The 21,623-nt window shown below is 39.5% G+C and overlaps 1 protein-coding gene across 1 annotated transcript in view; it reads left to right on the top strand.

Moving 5' to 3' along the window:
• LOC117586003 (neuroligin-4, Y-linked) overlaps positions 1 to 21,623 on the top strand; it is a 34,733-nt gene that overhangs the window by 6,878 nt on the left and 6,232 nt on the right. The window contains exons 3-7 of the mRNA XM_034275831.1: positions 3,239 to 3,402; positions 19,176 to 19,409; positions 20,494 to 20,691; positions 20,762 to 21,154; positions 21,362 to 21,398. Coding sequence (XP_034131722.1) covers positions 3,239 to 3,402; positions 19,176 to 19,409; positions 20,494 to 20,691; positions 20,762 to 21,154; positions 21,362 to 21,398 — 1,026 coding nt within the window. The remainder of the gene's footprint in view (positions 1 to 3,238; positions 3,403 to 19,175; positions 19,410 to 20,493; positions 20,692 to 20,761; positions 21,155 to 21,361; positions 21,399 to 21,623) is intronic.

A 21,623-nucleotide genomic window follows, 5' to 3' on the forward strand; every position in this document is an offset into this window, starting at 1 on the left:
AACGTTTGGCGTTTTGCCTTTACGTTTTGTTTGTGAATTCTAAATTGCATGTATTCCTCTCTTCTTCTCTTCGTTTATGAGAAGGATGTGGCAGGACGTTGTTTGCCTGCGAACGTGTGTCTCTTCTATTGCTGATGCTGATGCTGAAGCGGAAGGCCTTTTGGTCAGGGTCACAGGACTACGCAAATTGTTTGCACACAAAATCCCAACAGATATCTGTTTGTGGCAAATGATCAGACGAGCAGCAGATGCCAAAAAGGGGAGGAGCCCATATAGAGCAGGAGCAAAAGTAGGAGACAAATATAGAGAGAAAGAGATAATATAAAATAAGGAGAGAAAGGTTTTAAACTGAAAGATTTCCTTTTAGAATTTTAATGAAATTTCCATAAATCCGGAAATATCTGCTGATCCGGAATGGGAGGGAAAGGGGTAGAGGGAGTAGGTCAGAAAAGATAAATAGTAGAAGTTATAGCGAATACATGACTCCTACTTTTCCATCAGCAGGCGAATATCTCAAAATTTACCGCTAAGCCACACTGAAAGAGAGAGTGTGTCGCATTCCGGTTTTAAATTTCATTGATTTTAAAACAGCTTTTCATCACTACACCTCTATCTCTATAATAAGATCCCTGATACTCCTCAAGAACTCCTGTATGAAGCACGTCTTAAGCAAAAAAGTTTAGTCAAACAATTTCCCGAACGAAGCAAAGTATACTAAAACGCATGGCAATTACTCTTTCTTCAAAAAATTGGCTTCCAGGCATCCCATATATTCATTCCATGATTATTCTCCTTATGCCCATAAAATGAGAAAGTAATTATCAAGTTTTTTAGTGTCTGGCCATTTGGGCGAATGTTTATATCGAGTTGGCCCTCTACCAAACACCCAACCCCAATGACCTTAATTGCCATTCGCACCATTCGCTTTATTAGCAAATTCCTCCCCCTTTTGGGGCCTTCACCTGTCTGTTTCTTCCCCCTTCCCATTCTGTGTTATCTGGAAAAGTTCAGCGGTTGCAAAATGGTATAAACAAGATCACTTGAGAAGTGTACACACAATACGTTTGCGTGCCCCTGGCTCCCGTGCCAGCAGCAGCATTAAATATGTGCAAAATGAGGCTTTTATGGCACCACACCAGGCAACAGGAGAGGTGGAATGAAACCAGAGACAAATTCAGGGGAAGGGAAGAGAAGCCAGAGATACATTGAGATGGAGTAGTAGATACAACCAGATTCAGAGAACATCACCTGAACGGCTGCTGAACTGCTTGACTCTCCCCCATGAAAACTGCACCATAAAAACTTTTCACTTTCATTATTTTTAATATTTTCTCTGTGCAAGCTGCTGGCGATACTGTCACCCATTTTCCGTCACAAAAAAAAAACAGAGCAGGAGAGAGAGGGAGAAAATATACTTGTAGCCGAAGCGAAAATGAAGCCAGAGCCCCCGAAAATGAAACTTTTATTACCTGCCTTATTGTTTTGCCATTAAATTAATGATTATTATGGCAATCGCGACGGGGCCACCACAAGCGTCCATTAAAACGGGAGGTGACGGAAGCAGCCACCCACAGATGGATTCACAATCACCCATTGACCCATTCATGGATGGACTCATTTCGTATATTTTGCAATATCCGAAACCTTTCTTTCTCTCTCTTATTCTCTGTTATGGGAAATCTACGGCTAAGACACACCGTGAAAGAGGGAAAGGGCAGCCACAGGAGCTCGACAAAGCATTTGAAATTCCATTAAAAAAATATTAAACATACTCGCAGGAAAAACAAAGAAAAACAGCAATCACCGATAAAAAAGGGCCACAGCGAAAATAAACTTGAAGGAAATTAAATAAAATAAATTCTCATTTTCATTTTCGCAACGTCATTAATGTTAATGCATTTTCTGCTTTCGGGGTTTCGCGTCATAATGGGAGAGGCGCAGATAGGAAAAGCGAAAAGATTTTTCCTTGCTATTGATTTTCGCTTTATGTGAATTTGATGGGCAGTTCAGAAGCATCCCCGAGAGCTCTAAAGGTCAAAAGCAGTTAATGAGTTAAGGCCCACAGTTTAAAGGGATTCTCGACATCAATTTTAATAGCAGAGAAATCTAGGGATAGAGAACCACAAAATCGACCAATCAAATCCTAAGGCAAATAACGAATTTTCAAACAGAAATTCAGCAGAAATTGCAGCTCTTGGGATGAAAATGGATGGACATTCTACGTAGATCAGATTAAAAACAAATAATAACAATGCCAGTAGTTCAAGGCAGCTGCTGGAACTCAGGACTCGGACCCCCCAGAAACACACATTCATAAATGAAAGCAAGGCCAAAAGGAGGGGAAACGCTGCCAGGCATCTTCTGGACATTGCATTTTGGGAATTGAAAACAGATGAAAATTCAGAGGAGGACAGAAATCATCAGTAAAATTGCACAGAAATGCACACAGACAAGGAGAGAAGGAGAGCAATATCGAGAGATGATGGGGGAAAAGAAAGTTGCGAGAGGAAAAATTCAAGACGGAGACGAAAACTGGACAAAACCAAATCGAAAACAAATCGAAAATAAGCTTTCATAGAGGGGGAAAATAGGGTGGCAGAAAAAAAAACAAAAAGAAAAACAAATTAAAAGGAAAACTTTTTTTGCATTCGTCCCTCAAATCAAAAAGTTGTTATGGCCAAAAGACAATCACAAAAGTTGATGTTAGTCGTTGACCCATTCTCCCTGGAATTAGTCTCCTTCTCTCTCTCCTCTTTCCATTATTTTTCTCTTGAAAATCCCCTGAAAAGATTACACAATTTGAAGCAAATTAATCTATTTATAATGAGGCATAAAAATAAGCCTATTTAACGAAAAAAGTTTTTCGGTTCTTCCATGGTAAAACCTTCTAAAGAAACAGCTCTAGAATTACACTTGTAAAGAAGACTAAAAGAGATGGATTTAGATGCGAAAAAATATATAGATATATCCATATTTATAAGCTTTGAACATTTATTTCTGTAACTTGAATGCATAACAAGCATTGCCTTTAATGATCAGCTACACTGGGAGAGATCTAGAATAAATTATACAAATTTATAAACATAGAATTCATCATGTCAAAATTCCACAATTTGTTTTAAAACCTAATAAAAGATAAGACACAACCTTATTTCTTTGCGGTCTAACTTTCGCTCTTTAATAACTACATATCTACGAAAATCCTTAAAATCTTTTCAATTTATTTTTGTATTTGCAGATTCAGTCCTGTTTGCCCGCAACGTCTGCCGGATATTCACAATGAGACGGCAACACTGGAACGAATGCCCAAGGGACGTCTGGAGTATCTAAAGCGTTTGCTGCCGTATCTGCAGAATCAATCAGAGGATTGTCTTTATCTAAATATTTATGTACCCATACAAGGTGAGTGCGCGGGAGCTGTAAGGGAGGGATGAAGGATGCCTAAGTATCCTATAATTTTTGGGCCTCTTTTTCGCCCTAAACCCAAGAAAAATGACAGGACAAGAGTCTTGTTTATTTAGCACTTTGCCAGGCATTTGAATAAATTGGCAGACGCTGCCAGACGACAGTGTGAGTGTGTGTGGGGTAACGCGCTTCCATTTTTCTTCGGCTTTTCTCCACGATAATCCCTCAGGCCAAGCGCCAAAGAGAAAAAGGGTCAGCTAAAGGCCGAGTTTTTTTTAAATTTCGCTTGGGTTTTCACTTTCTCTCTCACTCTCTCTGGCCTTCAATTCGGGCACTGCTACTGCTGATGCAAATGGAACAAATGTTTCGGCATTTTTCAAATTTCACGCTCTCACACAGAGAAAGAAAAGGCATTTGCTAAGCTGCAAAAAAGGCCCTGTGAAAGTGGCCCAAAAATGTCTGTCTGAAGGTATGTTTCGGTGTGCTGGTGTTTGCCACTTTTGGAAGCAGATTATTTGATAGAACTAAAAATCATGCTTAGTGCTAAACCATGGGAAATACTTGTATAATTAAACATTTCTAAATTCAAGTTTAGTTTTACGAATTCCCATCAGTTTCTAACATTTTTTCACATCCACACTCTTTACAATTAGTTTCCTTAGTGCACTATCCTTTGACAGCTTGCCTTTGTTCCATTTTGAGAGTTCTAAAAGAATTGGAAAATCAGCAAAAACCTAACAGAAATTCAGTTCATGTCCTCAAGGGGCATAGATTTCGGATACTGCGCATTCTTTGGCACCATTTTATGCAGTTCAATCATCGATCAAATGCCTTTGTCCAACCGTCAGTCATTCAATCATTCAATCAGTGTGTCCGACAGTCAATTCCAGCAGCAATTTGGCCGTTAGGAAATGTGCTGGGTGGGGCTGGGCGTCTCGGCCACTCTCCTTCTTCTTTCGACATGGAAGTAAATTACATTTTAATTAAAACTCGAAACTAAGGAATGGGTAATGAAGGGAAAACGCGCGTACTCTTAATGGAAACCCATCAGCAGCAGTCGCTCTCTCACTTTCTGCTGCTACTGCGGCACCTGTCAGTCGAAGCAGAAGAAGCAGAACTACTACTGTAGAGGGTGAGTGAAATGCACAGGCGAATCGAAAGTAAATTTGATTGTCTATCAGCAAGCGTTAAAGGCTACATTTTGATATACCATTGCAGTTCCAACCCACAAGAGGAAGCGTCCATCAGTCTGTCCATCAGTCTGTTAGTCTGTTTTTCTGCCTGTCAGTTCCTCTGCCTCTCAGTTAGCCGCTCGTTCTTCCTGTCCTTTCCTAGTCCCTTTCCCCTGTAAAAAACTCACTTGCTTAGACAGTTGGCTTTATTTTCCCTCTGGCTTTCAAATGACTTACAAAATTCCTGGGCGTATATGTACCTTTCGGTCACGACTTGCTTTACGAATAAACAATGACAAAGCCAGAAATTATTTTATTTCTACTTAAAACATATTAAAAAATCCAAGAAGCATCTTAGAGCCACTTACCTTTCAGAATTCTCATATTTCCTGCGATTTGCATTCAATTGTTATCTTCTTGAGGTAATTTTAATTCCTCAAGCCACTTGGCCTTTGATTGCGTTTTTAGGTCAATATAACTGTCCTCCAATTAGATGAATTTCCATTGTTATTTCCATTTGCTGATAAGAAAATGTACCTGAAAAATAAGAAAAATGAATCAAAATCAGTTATGAAATCTGACTTTGTGAAACTCGAAACATAAATACTCTTTTAATGCAAAGGTATATGGATTTATTTAGTTTTGGACAACTTCTGTGCCTTCTAGATTCTTTATTATTTAGGGTATTCAAAGCCAAGCAATAACTGTTAAGTAAACATGTATTCATTCAAATATGAAAATAAAAGACACAACAATTTACCTGCAATTTGTCTTGCGATGGCAGATGATACGAGATAAATAAGGGTCCTGCCCTTAAAATTCTGATGAGGGAAGGCACAACTTTTACTGAAATTGCAAGAGTTTTCATCTTTTTCCTCATAAGAAATTATGATAAATGGCTTGAAGTATGAAACTTGAGACACTCGGTGGTCCTAAATTGAATTGAAGATTGTACGAGAAATATATGTATGTATAAATAATATTTGTAGTATATATGTAGTAGTATATATACTTACATATGTATGTATGTATATACTTTGAGTGCAAGGTCTCAAGGGCGACGGCGGCGGCTAATTGAACGAGCAATTTGTGGGTCGAGAGCACAAATGTCTGGTTTTGATAATTGGATAAGCAGCCGCCAGAAAGAACACTGAAGAAGAAAAACGAAGGTCTGCACCTCAATCTCATGTCCTTAAAGTCATTGAACATTTCATAATAAATCTTTTGCAAAAAAAAAATAAACGGAAAAAACCCCAAAAAATATGTAAATTTTTGACAGTTTAAGTTAATGAGCCTTTGGGAGGCGTGTTCCCAACTGTCAGAAAGAGCCCAAAAAAATGCAATAAATCATTATTTATTCGAAGTAAATTGCCAGATAAGCAGCTAAGAAACAAACCTTAGGAATCCCTGAATGAGAGCCCCAGAAGAAGCAGCATTTCTAGGTGTTTTCCATGTCTACTAATTTTCTGCAATTCCTGCCATTTAATGAAACTCTCTCCCTTGATTTTGAGGGACACACAAAACAACAACAACCAAGTAGAAAATATACTTTTTATTGCAACGCACACACGCACATAAATCTTTTGTGCCTTTGAATTGCCTACTTTTTTGGGGCTCTCGAATGTGGACATCTAGGGGATACGGAGGACATGCAGGCTATAGTTTAATCTACTTGGACATGACAATAAAATTTATATCATCTTTGCTTCTGACTCTCCTTCCTCGGAATGAAGTCCTTTTCTCTGATTCTGTGGTTTTTATTCGCCTTCTTCTATGGCTTATTGTCTGCCTTCGCTGTTGGCCTTCATTTTGGGTCCGTCTCACATTTTATTTTATTTTATTTTATTTTTCAGCCTCTTTTTTATGGTATTATTGTCCGTTGGAATTTCTTTCAAATTCTTGGACCTCCCAACATACAAATGCCACATTAAGCATGATTTGCCGCTTTTCAGGGATCCAGTCCATCCCCCGAGTCCTCTTTGGGTCTTGGACTCATTCGTGTGTAGATTTCAAGTTTATCTATCAGCTATGTTTGAATGTGGCCCATATTTTGAGCTTAACTGACTTTTGTTGTTGTCGTTATGTTGTTGTCTGCCCCAAAATGAGAAATGACTCGAAATCTAAGGATTTTCTGTGGTGAAAAATTAATGTCATAATTTCTAATCTTCAGGCATTTCCATGTGATTAACTTCCTTGAGCATCACTTAATGGCGCATTATGATAGGGAACGGCCATTCATTGTATTTTGTGGCCATTGGTCAATTGATAAATGTGCACGGCCTCATCTTTGACCCAAACACAAAAACAAACGCACAGACACCACGACAAATATTCTGCTTTTTTTCTTTGAAAAATTTTACCAAATTTGATTTATTTAACAGCAAAAAAAAAAGGCTCAGCATATCAACATCGAAAGCAGGAACAAATTGTAATTTCAAGACGGGGAATATACCCAAAAATCATTATATTTTCCTATATATTTAGTTCCCCAATAAGTAAAATAAATAAATAAAATAAATACATGCTGTAGCTGCAATCCTAGTCACCAAAACCGAAACTTTAATAAAATTCCCATTATTTTGTCTATGATTTCCCATTGGAAAAATATTTATCATACGCAAGAGTTAAAGCCTGGAATGAATATAGACCATTAAAGTGTATATATAAATACATATATTTGCCTAAAATAAGTTCAACGAAAGCAAAGAATATATGATTTTCTTTCCCATGAAATTCGCCCCACGATCGCTTACAGATCTCTTTCATTCATGAAATTTCACAATTCCCAAACTCCCCATAAGAAAAATACATTATTAATGAGGTCAGGTGGCATGGAATTGATGTGTTCCTCAATGCGTGCCGCTTTCAACACGCAGCAGTAGCAGCTGCCACAAAAAAATAGCGGAAACGGAAATCGATTCCAGAGAGCCGCCATTGCGCGTGTTTCTGGTCACACACGGAAATAAAGTATCTTCGACATTTTTTCGACCTCTACCTCGCAGTCCCTGACTCTCTCGTGCCGCCAATACAAGAGTTATGTATGTATATGAATACCTAAAAATAACATCACGGAACCGAAATATTTAGGTTTTCGTGAGCCAAAGCCAAATTAACACAGAAATGAAGCAAGCACAACAGAAATAAAAAAAGAAAATTGTACAGAGAAGAAAAAAAATAAAACTTTTTACTTTGTCTCTTGACTGGGGGAAAACTTTTCCCCAATGCAGTTGTCGTCTGTCTTTGTGAGTGAGGGAAAATCCAAGACAAAAGAACTTGTCTTGTGCTCATTTCCTTAAGCCAAATCAAGACGAGGGTGGTGTCGGGCGTGGAGAGCATCAGATTTTAAAATTACATTTCTTATATCCCCCCATTTAGTGTCAAGTTATTTATCCAGAATTCGCGTGGAAAATCCTTAAACATTCATTTGATTCAATGTCAATGGCACCCCCGACAAATGCCTCGTGCACTGTTTTGTCTTCTTTACATTAATTTTCAAGCTTTCATAAATACACATTCGTCTGTGTGGCACGAACTTTTTAATCTAAGCTACTAATTAAAAAAGCAATTTAAATGCAAACTAAAGGAAAGCTAAAGCCATAAATTAAAATGAATGCCGACAAAAGCTGCATGGCAGGTCCACAGCCAACAAATACATAATTTTTCCGCGGAAATCTGATTTTTATTTAGAGGCTTTACTCGGGCTCTAATCTCTTTTGATTCTTTGATAAGAATCTGGAGCAATTTACATGTATTTGAAAAAGGGAATTTGTATTTTAATCAAAGAAATTCCTGGAAACACGGACTAGCTGAAAATGAAAGCTTATAGCGGTTAAAACAGGCGACTATGATATTGAAACTTTCCCAATAAGTCAAAATTCAAGTTCAAGTCCTTCAAGTCCTTTAATTCCTTGTTATTCCTCTTATAATCTTATAAAGTTCTCATAAAAACAACCCAATTGCATGCTTCTGCCTCTAAAGGCGTACCTTTCTTTTTTCCTTTATTTTAAACCCTAATTCCAATCACTTTCCAATTAGTTATAGTCTTAGCATGACCCTTTTCTTTCCATCTACTTTTTGTAGCACAAATCATATCCCATTTAGGGCTTTACCATACATCAAATCGTTCCATTCTTTTCACTCCCCATTCTGATGGGATTGTGTCTGCGTTTGTGTTGCCTGATTGTATTTGCTGCTTGCGATTGCAATTTCCTAGGCTTGGGGATCCAACAACTACTCCTACGAGCAGAAGTCGTACTCGTCGGTACCTTCAGCGATTGAGTGACGATGGAAACCCCATAAATACTCTGGACAGTAAAAAAAAACACAAAAACAAGAATGGTATTTGCAGGCAGCAAGGCAGCAGTGGAGGGGAAAAAAAGGAGAATGTCGGAAACTTTTGTCAACTTTTTTTGTGTTATAAACGAAGCGCTTGACTACATATTGACTTTAACAGAAAGCGTTTATGTTGATTGTGTATATCTGTGTGGGTTTGTGTGTGCGTATACACACGTTTATCTTTGTGTGTACATTTGTGTTTGCGGGGGTTTGCCCCCGCGACATGCCCATGTGTCTGTTTGCCTATTGGGTTGCCTGTTGGGTGTGTCCTATCAATAAATCTACAAAATATGTATGTATGAAAAGCAAAGTCTCTTCTGCTGATGGCCGGCCGCCGCTATTGCATGTATTTTATGTGAGTGTGGGTGTCTGATTGCAAGTGTGCATCTGACATTCCTCATCCAGCCTCCGACGCCGCTTCAGCCTCTACTCGTAAAACAATGTTGCATGCCACTTTATAGTTTTTTCATGTTTCGGGAACATACGAGGGGAAACACGTACCTTTTCCTCTGGGTAGAGATTTATTCTAAAGAACATTAGGGAAGATATTAACTAAAGTAATCGGTTAACTAAAGTATTGTTTAATAATACATAAAACCGAATTATAAATCAGTCTTCTTTAATTTGTCACAATTCAACACAGACCATAAAACTTTGAATCCACTTTGCTGATATACCGTTGCGCCTACCAATGCGATTACCCACCCAGACAGTTCTAATAATATCTCAAAGACCACTTAAGCCCGCTCCCGTTCAACCCCACGCTTTCTTTGTAGAGCACTTCACAGTCAACGAAACATGACCGATTCCCGGCGCCTTTGTTTTTGTTGATTTTTCTTTTTTATGCAAATTTAAATATTCCAATATTGACACAGAAAATTGCGCTTTTAAAGCGAGAAAGGCCCCTTTATTTTTAACCAAAACGCCCCCAGCAGGCCTAGTAGAGGGGTACTCTAAAATATGTATTTTTGTTTTATCAAAAACCCTCCATCCTCCACCCACACATCGTCCGGCGTAGCCGTTGAAGCCGTTGAAGGTTTTTGCAGAAGTGAAAGCCCACAGTCGGGGCGTAGTATAAAATATGCATCAAAAATTTGTCACATCTCTGGGAAAAGCGGTCGTAGAGCGAGTTCACCTTTTCAATAGCCACTTGACCCTAGCAAAGAATGTGTCCTGCAAAGACTTACACACGCACCGTCAGAAAACGGACAGTGGTCGGCATCTAGTAAAGCAAATGGATTCAAGGCATTGAATTTAAATTGCGCACTAAATGAGACCAACAAAATGTGTCCGGTGTGTGTGTAAGGACATTTTCCAAGAAATTGATAAGTCAAAGTTCATAATTGGCCATATTCCTGCCCCTTCTTGGCCCTTTCCTGCTTGAGTGCAGCCTTATTCCTGGATGTGTGGGTCAACAAATGTGGCAATTGAAATGATGGCACCCACATAAAAGAGAAAAGAAAAAACGGTTAAGGAATTAGGCAAAAGGTAAAAACATTTTGTGGCTAGTACGTTCCTGTTGATAGGCGGAAAAATGTGTGTGTGCAAATTGAAATGGAAAATGAGCAAATGCCTGGAGAAACAAATAGGGAGGAGCACAGGGCGGAAAAGTTACGTCTGATTGCATGCACTTGAAGCATTTCCGCCATAAGATACGTTTATTTTCTTTCTATTTTCCTTTAATTTGGCCTGCCAGTGGCTGTTTTTGTGCACTTAGCGTGTCATAGTCTAATTACAGGGCGTTACTGACTGCTATTTTGCATGCTACGAGTGCATTAGGTACCTTAGATCCCAGTCATATAGTATGACCCCGCCGTGTGGCACGAATTTGTAGACACACACGAAAATCACAGAGACCAGACCCCTCCCTGCAAAAGCTGAGCAGTTGACTTATGTCCCCCAAAGTATCCTCGTATTCGTAGGAATATTCCATGAGGAGCTGCTGCCTTCTGGATAGGGAAATGCATGCATAATAATCTTGGCTTTTAAGTGCAAACAAAATTGCATTTTGATAGTTTGGCGGGCAATCAAATGAAGGTGAAACACACAAACAATTTTATAGTCGATAAGAGGAATTATAAATAGAGGATTGCCAACCAGTTTTATGGAACTGAACGTACATATATGAGTATATGGGGTTTATTATTTAGTTTATAATGTAAGCCGCTTTAAATGGTATTGTTACCATTGTTACAAATCACTCAAAACGACTTTTGCTATGTCTCTGCTTTTTGCCATTGCATGCTGAATCACGTAAAATATAAAGAATGGATGAAAGCAAAGCAATCGTTAAATGAATTTTATTTTGCAATTAAAATTAGCTTCGCTTGTTTCGACCCTGATTTCCTGATTTTTTTAGCTTGACCTCAAAGTAATTAAAAACCCATTAAAAAAAAGCCATCGACTGTGTGCTGAAGCCGTCATTCTGTTCATTTATAGAGTTTTCACTTCCGTTAATTACTCTGGGACATTTGTGACACCTTTCTCAAAAGTTTCCTGGTGGTTTCTTAGAAAGTGCTACCTCCACCTTCTAAAAGTCACAGAGCTTCTTTTCCAAGAAACTCCATGTCTAATCGATTGGATAATCAAAATCAACTGTCAAAAGCCTACAAGATTTCTGTAGCTCATGTCCTTAAATGGCCAACACACACACGAACTACGCTCTGTAACTGAAGATACAAAGATACATAGACACTTTGTGAGAGGAAAATAACCATCATTGAGACACACACACCCACGAAACATTGTCATTTATTACCTTCAGAGTACACTTGACTGCCTAACTGCCAAAACGAGCGTATATAATATTTCATTATAAATTACACACGACTTACGTCAATTTGTTTTCTTTCGGCAGTGGCCACAACAAAAGTGAAGTTTTCTTCCCCCACATACACAGATACTTTTGGCAGACACTAATACACAACATATGACGGCTTCAGTTTATTAGACAGCAGCAAAAACGACGGAAGTGGCCATAATTTACTAACGAAGCCATAAGAGAGAGAGAGCGAGAATGAAAGACAGAGGGCAAGCACAAGTAAAAATCTTTACGAAGGAGCAACCAAGGAATGCCGACAGGCAGTAAAAGTAAATTTATCAATCATGAAAAGCATGAAAAGCAGCAGCTACAAAAAATACTTCGAATAGTTGTAGCAATAGACATAAATTTGCTACAAGGCGAAGAGAAGCAGGGACCCAAAGACCCAAAGGCCGAAAATACGCAGAAGAACTACTTGATGGCCATTAATATTTTGACAATTTTCGATGATATCTAGGCGGATATTGATGATGTCCTAGAGGATGAATGAATGGTCTTATTTTGTATCTTTTGCTTATTTGTTTATAACGCATACGTCATACGTTTAGTTATTGATGAGCCTGCTCCTCCTTCCTGCTGCTGCTGCTGCCATGTGCAGGCCATCAATTATATCCTGCCTTCCTCCTTCGACTGTCAGTCGTTAAAATGCAGCATAAAAATGATGCCACATTATGCAAACACCCTGGTGTACGCTGCTCTTCGGGGACATTGTAGGATACATTTATGAGACGCTCTGTAGCTGCAGTTCTGTCCGATGCTAGAACCTACAACTGCCACAAAAATGTAACTGGAATTGCAATTATGTTTGTGTGGGTGTGTGTGGCAGCCATAAATTGCAGCTGCAGCTGGAAAATGCGAAAAACTATTAAGGTCTTCGATTTCGGAGCACACACTTTTTTGTGCAATTTTTTCTGCAATTTTCTTAAGCATTTTCACGCCTGAACGCTGACATAATGTTGTTAAACGATAATACGAAATGGAAAAATGGAGAAAGAAAAAAGCAGCCACTGCTGCGGACTGGCAGGACCCAACCCCACGCCGCAGCAGGAGGTAGCAGCTACAGTCAGTGGCAAAGCCACACAAAATCTCTTACGACAAATTGCATATTTCAATTTGCAACAACATTCAGGACAGGGCAGGGCGCAGCAGACCAGAAGCTCCTTTCCTTATTCCATTTTGTTCCCTTTTTTTAGGACTCTCTTCCAGGTGTCTGCCGCAAATATTGGTTTCGTTAAAATACACTCGTACTGACTTCAGGTTAAGCCTCGGGTTAAGCTGATGCATGGATTTAAGCTGTAGAATGCATTAAGATTAAGTGGCCCCACAGATCCCGCTTCCCAGACGCTTGCGGCAAAATATTGTCGCTTTCTCTGTGTGTGTGTGTATCTATGTTTTCAAGAATTCCATTAAGTGGGACATACAAGCATTTAACACGTGTTTCGGCTTTAGACTATCCTTATTTCCACTTATACAAGCAATTAACATTTCAACGCCTCTGTGCAAAAATTCTTCAAAATTAGGCTTTTCTCCACCGAAAAAACGTGCAAAAATTCTTAGAAAATGGCGGGGATCACTCATACATTTTTTAACTGGCTGTTGACTGTGTCTTTAGGCATCATAATAATTTACGTTTTTACGAAGTGCCAGACGCCTGCCAAGGGTGCGCACAAAAATTGCAATAAAACTCGTATTTTGTGGGTTATAAAAAGTTCAACAATATAAGAAAATGAAAGGAAAGTAAAGGAAAAATCAAGCAAAGTTTGTAGAAAACATTTTCCATTTGCATTTGCACTCTCCTTTCCTCTTTCGCACACTTTCCATGTTTTTTAATGTTTCTTTTAATGATTTATTGGCATTTAAATGTGGCATGGGGCATTGGGGCACACACAAGTGACGCATCGTAAAGATTTCTGCTGCTGCTTCCTGCTACCGATGCTCTTTATACCCTTTAAATATGGGTAGGATGACTGCTTGAAGCTATTTGAAAAATTGTATAAATAGAGCCAAGCGAAGACAGTGCAAGCTTCTCTTTTTAATGTATGCTTAAGAAAGAGACTTTGCATTTAATTGTGTGAAATGTCAGTTTCATCTGATCTTCCATAACTAAACCCCAGTAAACATCGTAAATCGCAATAATATATAAATTAGTATTATTTTTCTTTTATCTATCAATGAATTGATCCATTTCAATATGTTTATATACACCAATATATTTATTAATCCAATCATCTATATATTATTAAGAATTCGGAAGCCTTAAAGGGTAGTACGTGCTTCGTTCTCCTTTTTTGGTTGTTCTTGTTGTGGCTCCTAATTTAATGCAACAATTTTTTCTTCACACTTGGCCTGGCGCTGTGCTGCCTTTTCCCTTTGACTTTTCCAGCTCGTTCTTGTCGTTGTTGTGTTTGCGGGGGGATTCCCCACTTTCATTTGGCATTTTTTCCACATTCACTTTGTGGGCTTATCAGTCAGGAAGCAAGCAAGCAAGAGGCCATACACGCATGTGTGTGACTGTACAATGAATGTAAATTGAGTTTTTGATGGGGGGATGGGCTGTGGGCGTGTGCGGGTGGTCGCAGGCCAAGTACTTTGTAATTTATGGCCTGCAATGTGCGTAAAGGAGTCCACGTGATAACTTCATACTCTGCCTCCTCACTTCTTGCTCTCTTCTTCCCCATTCATATTTCTTTTATGAGCTTTTATGTAAGAAAGAGAGTGAGAGTGTAAGTGAGTGGATGGAGTATACGGCATGGTACTTATTTATGTGTCTTCACCGGCATTTTCCATGACGAAAATCATAATTTTCATCGCTCGCTCTCTTGCTTTTTGACATTTTGTTTCCTTTGCGGCTCTTTGCGGCATTTCCATCTAATATATTCCTCAAGTACGTGCCGTACATTAACCTTATCGGAACACACAGATTAACCGGAAGATTAGATGAGACATTTAGTGAGGAATTACTGTAATATTTCCACACTTAAATGTAACGAAAGTTCGAATTTTCTTTAAATAAACTGTAGGGATGAGTTTTACAACTTCTCCAGCAGTTGTTCTACGCTTTTATTCAGTCCTACTCGTTCAGGCATTGGCCCACTCATTCATGCATGCCTTAAACAAATACTAAAAGAAAAATGAAACAAAAAAGGATAAGGGTACAAAAACTCAACTACAGACCGCAAAAAGTTTAATTGATATTTCAATTGACTTTTCGGCACAAATTTGCCCATTAAAACCATTTCCCTGTTTAACCAGATATCACCATTTGGGCCCACACATTTATTATCTTGTCTATTAAATTATTCAATTGCCTAAAAAGTTGAAGCCCCAGAAAGATGTTTCTCCTGTTAATCTTTGGACGTCACTCTTGACCCCATTGACCCCTAATCGCTCCGAGAAGCCAAAAAAAAAGGAGAAGAAATCTATTCATTTCTCGAAGCCAAAAGCCAAAAGTTGTGCACAAAATCGAAAACATTTGTCCAAAAATAAAGGGACATTTAGTACAGAAGGAGAAAAAGGGGAGAAAAAAAAGAAAATGTGCGGAGAAGTTGAAAAATAGAGAAAGGCGGCAAAAGGAGCGAAAGAAATGAAAACTTAAGGAAAAGTAATAAACTAAGATATTTAAATCTAAACAGATTCAATTCATAGCAAACAACAAAATGCAGAGGTAAAAACAGCTGATAATACAGTAGATATCAAAGTTTAAGGAGCTCACGATTTCTCGACGAATTAAATGAATCCAGACTATTCGTCCACAGACTATTCGTCCACGTGACAAAATTGCTGGCAAAAAAGGATGATGGAAAACTACGTGACTGTTAAACTATGTCACCTGTAAAACTCCTCAAAAACTCTGCTAAAAAAAAGTGAACAAAAAAACCTTTCAACCTTAAATTGAAGACAAAAACAGGAGAGAGCAAAAGGCGGTTCGGCAATTTATTAAATCGATAAAAGTCCGAAAGGAAAAATAAATTGAAGTAGAAGGCAAAGCAGAAGCAGGGAATATATGTTGGACAAACACTTTAAATTGTGGAAAAAAAAACCTGTGGCAGAAAATATGGAAAAATACACGGTGGGGACTCCTTAAGAAAATATTTTTTTAATTAGGAGGCTCATTAGAGTATCTGGCATTATTTTCGCTTTTTTTAGGAATCACAAAGGGCAAACCCCAGCAAACAAATATTTGCACAAGTTCACATGTATTCAAATATTGAAGAAATGTATACAAATTCTCACCTTTTCTAGCATAAAGGTTACCTCTTTATCGAACCTTTACTGTACTTATGAGCATCACCAACAAAATCTCGACTGTAACAAAAGGCGACACTAAACTTGAAGCTCGAACGAAATGAAATTTTCTTGCAACTACCATAAAACGAAATGAACTACATTTTTCTCTGTGTTATGAGTGTGGCAAGGTACAAGGTGGCAGTGGGGCACGGGCATCTTCCAGCATCGAACACAAGTAGCAATTGTTTGGGGGTGGCAGAACAGGAAATCAAAAGGGGTTTTGAGGATGAAGAGGACGGCGCCACAGTAAAATGACTTGGAGGATATTGATTTCACCTAGTTTTTCGGGTTGCCTCAAGGCCTCAACATAGTTTTTCTCTTTAGTTCTTCTTTTTTATTTTTGTTAGCTTTTCCTCGATATTTTTGTTTGTTAGTTTTTCTTCCTATTTGTTGGGGTAGGCAAGATCTAGTTTGTGTTTTTGAGTGTGGGGTGTGGTAAGGCCACAAAAAAGCAATAGAATTCTTGAAAATGAATTTCAAAAGCAAATTACGAGAACAACGAAAGAACACTAAAGAAAGAAAATAACACAAGAAATGTGTGTGTTCGGAGAAAATGTTTAAAACAAAATATTGCATTGTATGAATACAGATATTTTTTGTTCAGAGGCATTTCCTTTGTGAGGTATTTCCAATATATTTCTTCTATCGCATTTATAAATGATTTTATTCCTAAAAATACTTATAAACTCAATCTTCATGGCACTTAAAAAAATTAAATTCATAAAATCAAGAAAATGCATTGAAAAGTTTTCCATAATTTTAATAGTTTTTCTCTTGAAGCAAAAACATTATTTGATGCGTAATCATTTCAGGATTGTTCAAAAAACTTTATTTTGGACTTTCACTCTCTTTAGAAACTCACTTTCCCTTTTCAAACCTCTTTCTCAGACTTTCTCACCTTCGTTGACAACTCTTACTCCTCTTCGGTGGGTGGGGGATGCTCCTGTCAATCACATTAGTCACTCAATGCTCCCAAACAATTCCGTAAATTGGGGACATGTCACATTTCCCATCACTCCCGAATGTATGATTAAATTTATGCCAGAAAGTGTCGGCACAGGGCCCCCCAAAAGACACAAAACTTTCTAGTGTATTCCAAATAGTGTGGCAAATGTCATTTCTTGTCACCAGCAATGAAGGGGCGTAAGGATTAGGGATTCCCCAAAGACACGCATTGGATCCATGTAAATTAAAACATGTTTCAACTTATTAACAAGGCACCCACGCCCCACGTACAGTGGGCCCTAAAAGTCATCGCTCTTCCTCGACTTGTCATATGTACAAAATATTTACATTTCCCTCCAGAAAATTATGGCAGAGGAAATTTTCTTTCCGGGGGTAAACTAGCGACATTTGTTTGGGGGTTTTGAACTTCTGTCTGTGTCTGGTACATCACATCCCCTTTCTCAGGCTTGACTTTCTTAGGCTTCTCCTTTTCCCCTTCTTGGGGGCAGTCATAAAAGTTTAATTTCTCCCTCCTTAGGGGCACATGCAACATGCAGACATATACAAATGTCGCACATTTCATGCTGAAATGACAACAAAACTTTTTACTTGCAGAAAAGTTTTTTAGAGAGCAACACAAGTTTTAAATGCTGTTTGCATGTTGCGTAGAGACATGCCTCGCACACCCCCTCACCAATCACCCTTTTGAGGAAACCTTTTTTGTTGGCCAATTTTTGTGGCAAACCAAAAGCATTCATAGGCTGCAGTTAGTAAAGTTTTCAGACCCCTCCCCCTAGCCCAGAATTAATGTAGAAATTGTCCCAAATTGTTGGCCATTTTGTGGTGTGGTAATTTGTTAAAATACTTGGCCAAGTTCTTGCGCTACAAAAATGTATTTTAGTTTCCCATTTTCACAGAATATTTTGCCACTTTATGGCCAGAGATGCTATCCATAGAATTAGCTCCTGAAAGTGTGAAGATTTTTATATAGATATTGACATTGATTCTCGTTCTCTTAACCTCCATTTTGTGTTAGGTTTTTATGGAGTCGTCTCCTCGGCATCAACCTCCCTTCATTGTGTCTGCCACACGAGAAGTCTCTTTGTTCGCGCTATTTATAAAAGTCAGTGACACAGTAACTTGGTTTCCTGGTGCCTCGTTTGGTGGCACTTCTTCAGCCACATCCTAACCCTCCACCCAACTCAATCCTCCGCCCTTTTCCAACTCTTTTTCCGCTTTGATAAGCAAGTTCTTTTGTTCCAGAACAGAGGAGAAGAGAGAACTCTTTCCATGTGCTTGCTTTTGTTATACTTTTAGAGAGAGATAGGAGGGAGGGGGACTGATGTCAGATACAAGCCATGCACTCTCTAGTAGATACATGACGATATGTACATATCTCTAACAAAGATGCAGCCACCCTGCAATCCCTGCAGCCTCTGCTCCTTCTTGGTGGGATAGGTTTCTGTTTGCATTTTTCGTGTATTCTTTTTGGGAATTTAGTTTCTAGTTTGTGCTTTAAATGTGTCGTTTAAATATATATATAAGGAAATAATATAGATATCTTTTATGTCTGGAAGCGCAAGAGATATATTTAATTTTAAAACACTTTACCCATGCCTCGTACTTAAAGGTTACCATACCATGTAGCCCCATATATCACTCTTCATACCGCATAATCCCCTGCATACCCCCACTCCACACGTCAGCAGGCAATCCAATCCAATGATTGTTTTCTTTCTCCCTCGAAAGAAAAGCCTTTTCCTTAAGCTGGAAAACGTGTCCATTCAGATTAAGAGAGAACCACTAGACCTGAAAGGCCTGCTGCTGCTGCTCCATTGATGACTTTGGCTTTTCGTCACACGACGAGTATAAGACGAAAAAAAGAGTTGTTTACGGATATAATTTTCCTATTTGCCGGCTTAGTGGCTCATTTGTCTTACGTTTTTGTGAGCCTAGTTGATGGCTGATTTAAGGCCTTGTTTACCTGAGAAATTTTCCTTAGCAAATGTAGAAACAAGAGTTCCAGTTGATTAATGAACAGGGCTTAAGGGTTTTACGGTTTTGTGGGTTTTTGTCGTTCGTGTAAATCTTTTCCTGCAATTATTTTCCCTTGAAATATTACACGGGAATTCCACCCAACGGAAGGAGAATCAATTTTTTCCATTGATCGGTCAATTAACATATTTTTACTTCTTGATTTTCCTTTGCAGTTGGTTCACGTGATTCCACGGGCAGTAGCTCCTCCTCTGGTGGCAGTTCCAGCTCCTCATCATCATCATCTTCCTCGTCTTCTAGCAGTGGAAATCCTACAAAATATCCTGTTCTGGTGTTTGTCCATGGCGAATCATATGAATGGAACAGCGGCAATCCGTACGATGGCTCCGTTCTGGCAAGCTATGGACAAATATTGGTGGTAACCATAAATTATCGCCTCGGAGTGCTGGGTAAGTGCTCTGCACACTCAAATCCTAATGCTAATTGATATGCTGAGTGCATGACCAGAGAACGACAGTCGACAGCGAACGACGAACGACAGCAGTACCTCCTCCTTCACTCTGTGTGGAGAGTGGTGTGGACTGTAGGTCGACGGTGCAATGAGGCAAACGTGCCGCCAACCAATCGACTGTGCAGAGCGACGGCTTTTAAGCCAGAACGAGTGGCAGTGCCAGTAACTGGACGCCTGCCTGCAGTACTCTTGCAACATCAACTGCACTTCCGTTGAACAACAGCAGCAGAGGCAGCAGCCAAGGACTAAAGCAGCAGCAACAATGGCAGCAGCAATGAGGCGTACATTTATTCCATAATCTAACTAATTTAGTTACAGTCAGGCACACAAAAATCCACACAGGAAGCTGTGGAGCAAAGATGCGCGAAAAACGGGATGGAATGAAAGTTCAAAAATCATGAAATCTTTGAGAGCTTGTAAAATCATAGAGAGAATAGAAAAATTGGTAAAAGCCAACCAGATTAAAAACCAGAATTCAAGAGATAAAATACCAGCCAAATACAAATTATGTATCACAGATATCACAAACCACAGATTCAAATTCCAAAATACCATAAAATACTAGGAAAATATTGCAAAATATCAACAATTTTGTATGTTTAGGGCCCTTTTGACTATTCTAAGAGAATACCAAATATCTTACAAATCTCCTCCCCAACAAATATCTTTTCAACCACTGTGTGCCCCGAAACACTGTGCAAATTCAAATTCACAAGCGAAATTAGTGGCGACCTCATTTGAGCGCTCAATCCACTCCTTTGTCGTTGTCGCTCCTCCGGCCTCTGCTGGTGTAGCTGGTGCAGAGGAAACGGAAATGCTGACATCATGATTTGCACGCGTGACTTTGCAGGGAAAAAGTGTGGCCTGTCGCCCGACGTTGCCATTGCGTTTCGACATTTTAAATAGGCAGCTAACGACAGGACCGACCCGACTGACTGCACAACTACTCAAAATCGATTAAATGTTCATTACGGGCAAACGAATCATCGATTATGTGAGGTAAAACGGTGTATTATTTGCAGGATTTCTGAATGCCAACACGGACCGATACTCGAAGCTGCCGGCCAATTATGGCCTGATGGACATCATTGCCGCATTGCATTGGCTCAAGGAGAATATTGCTGCCTTTGGCGGTGATCCCAATAGCATAACCCTCGCTGGACATGGCACTGGAGCGGCGTGCGTCCACTTTCTCATATCGTCAATGGCTGTGCCAGAGGGTAAGTAGTGCTCTCATCTCTGATAATACATTTCGCCTGCAATCCCTGCCATTCTCCTGTCTCATACAAGGCCTACTGTTCAATCGCGCCATTCTCATGTCCGGTTCGGGCCTGGCCCCCTGGTCACTGGTCAGCAATCCAGCAAAATATGCCGCCATCGTGGCCCACCATGTGAACTGTGCCTCCGACCTGCCGCACGCGCATCTGATGAAGTGTCTGCGCGAGAAGACGCTGGAGCAGCTGCTGAGCGTTCCCATCCGTCCGCCCGAATTCGGTTTTGCCTTTGGGCCGAGCATCGATGGTGTGGTCATCGATGGCGGAGATTATGTTCCCCCAGCACCAGGCTCGGCGGCAGCTCAGGCCCAAGCGCAGGCCTCCACCGCCGCTGGGAATGGCCTCGGCGGAGAGGCAGGGATTGCCGCTGCTGGAGGTTGGGGCACGCCCGGACAGCTGGAGAATATCGGTGAGATATAAATATTTGAGATCTCCTTTTTACGTACATACATTTCCTTTGCATAATTAAAATAAATTATAATTCTCTTTCATATTTGTATTTTCCCCATCTTTTAATGCTGTTTCTTCGCCTTTGGTGCTCTGCTGGCACTTCACACACACACACGTACATATGTGCTCTTTCACTCATGGCACGGACTGTTTTTAATTAATACAGTATTAATGAGAAAAACTGCCATTAACAAGTTGTCAAGGTAAGTTGTGGGGCAAAAACCAAAGCCAAGCCACGGCACCAGCCGAAGCCCAGGCACATACTTAATTATTTTTACCTCAACACTTGCACACACACACACACATCCATCATGTATGTACATCACTTGCTATGCACAGTTGACACACGAAGAGGTGAACATTTAAAAGAGGAATTTAGAATGGATTTAGAAGGCATTTAAAGGGAAAGCATTCAATACATTAAATAT

The sequence above is a fragment of the Drosophila guanche genome, unplaced genomic scaffold (assembly GCF_900245975.1).
Source record: "Drosophila guanche unplaced genomic scaffold, DGUA_6, whole genome shotgun sequence".
NCBI classification, from domain to species: Eukaryota; Metazoa; Arthropoda; class Insecta; order Diptera; family Drosophilidae; genus Drosophila; species Drosophila guanche.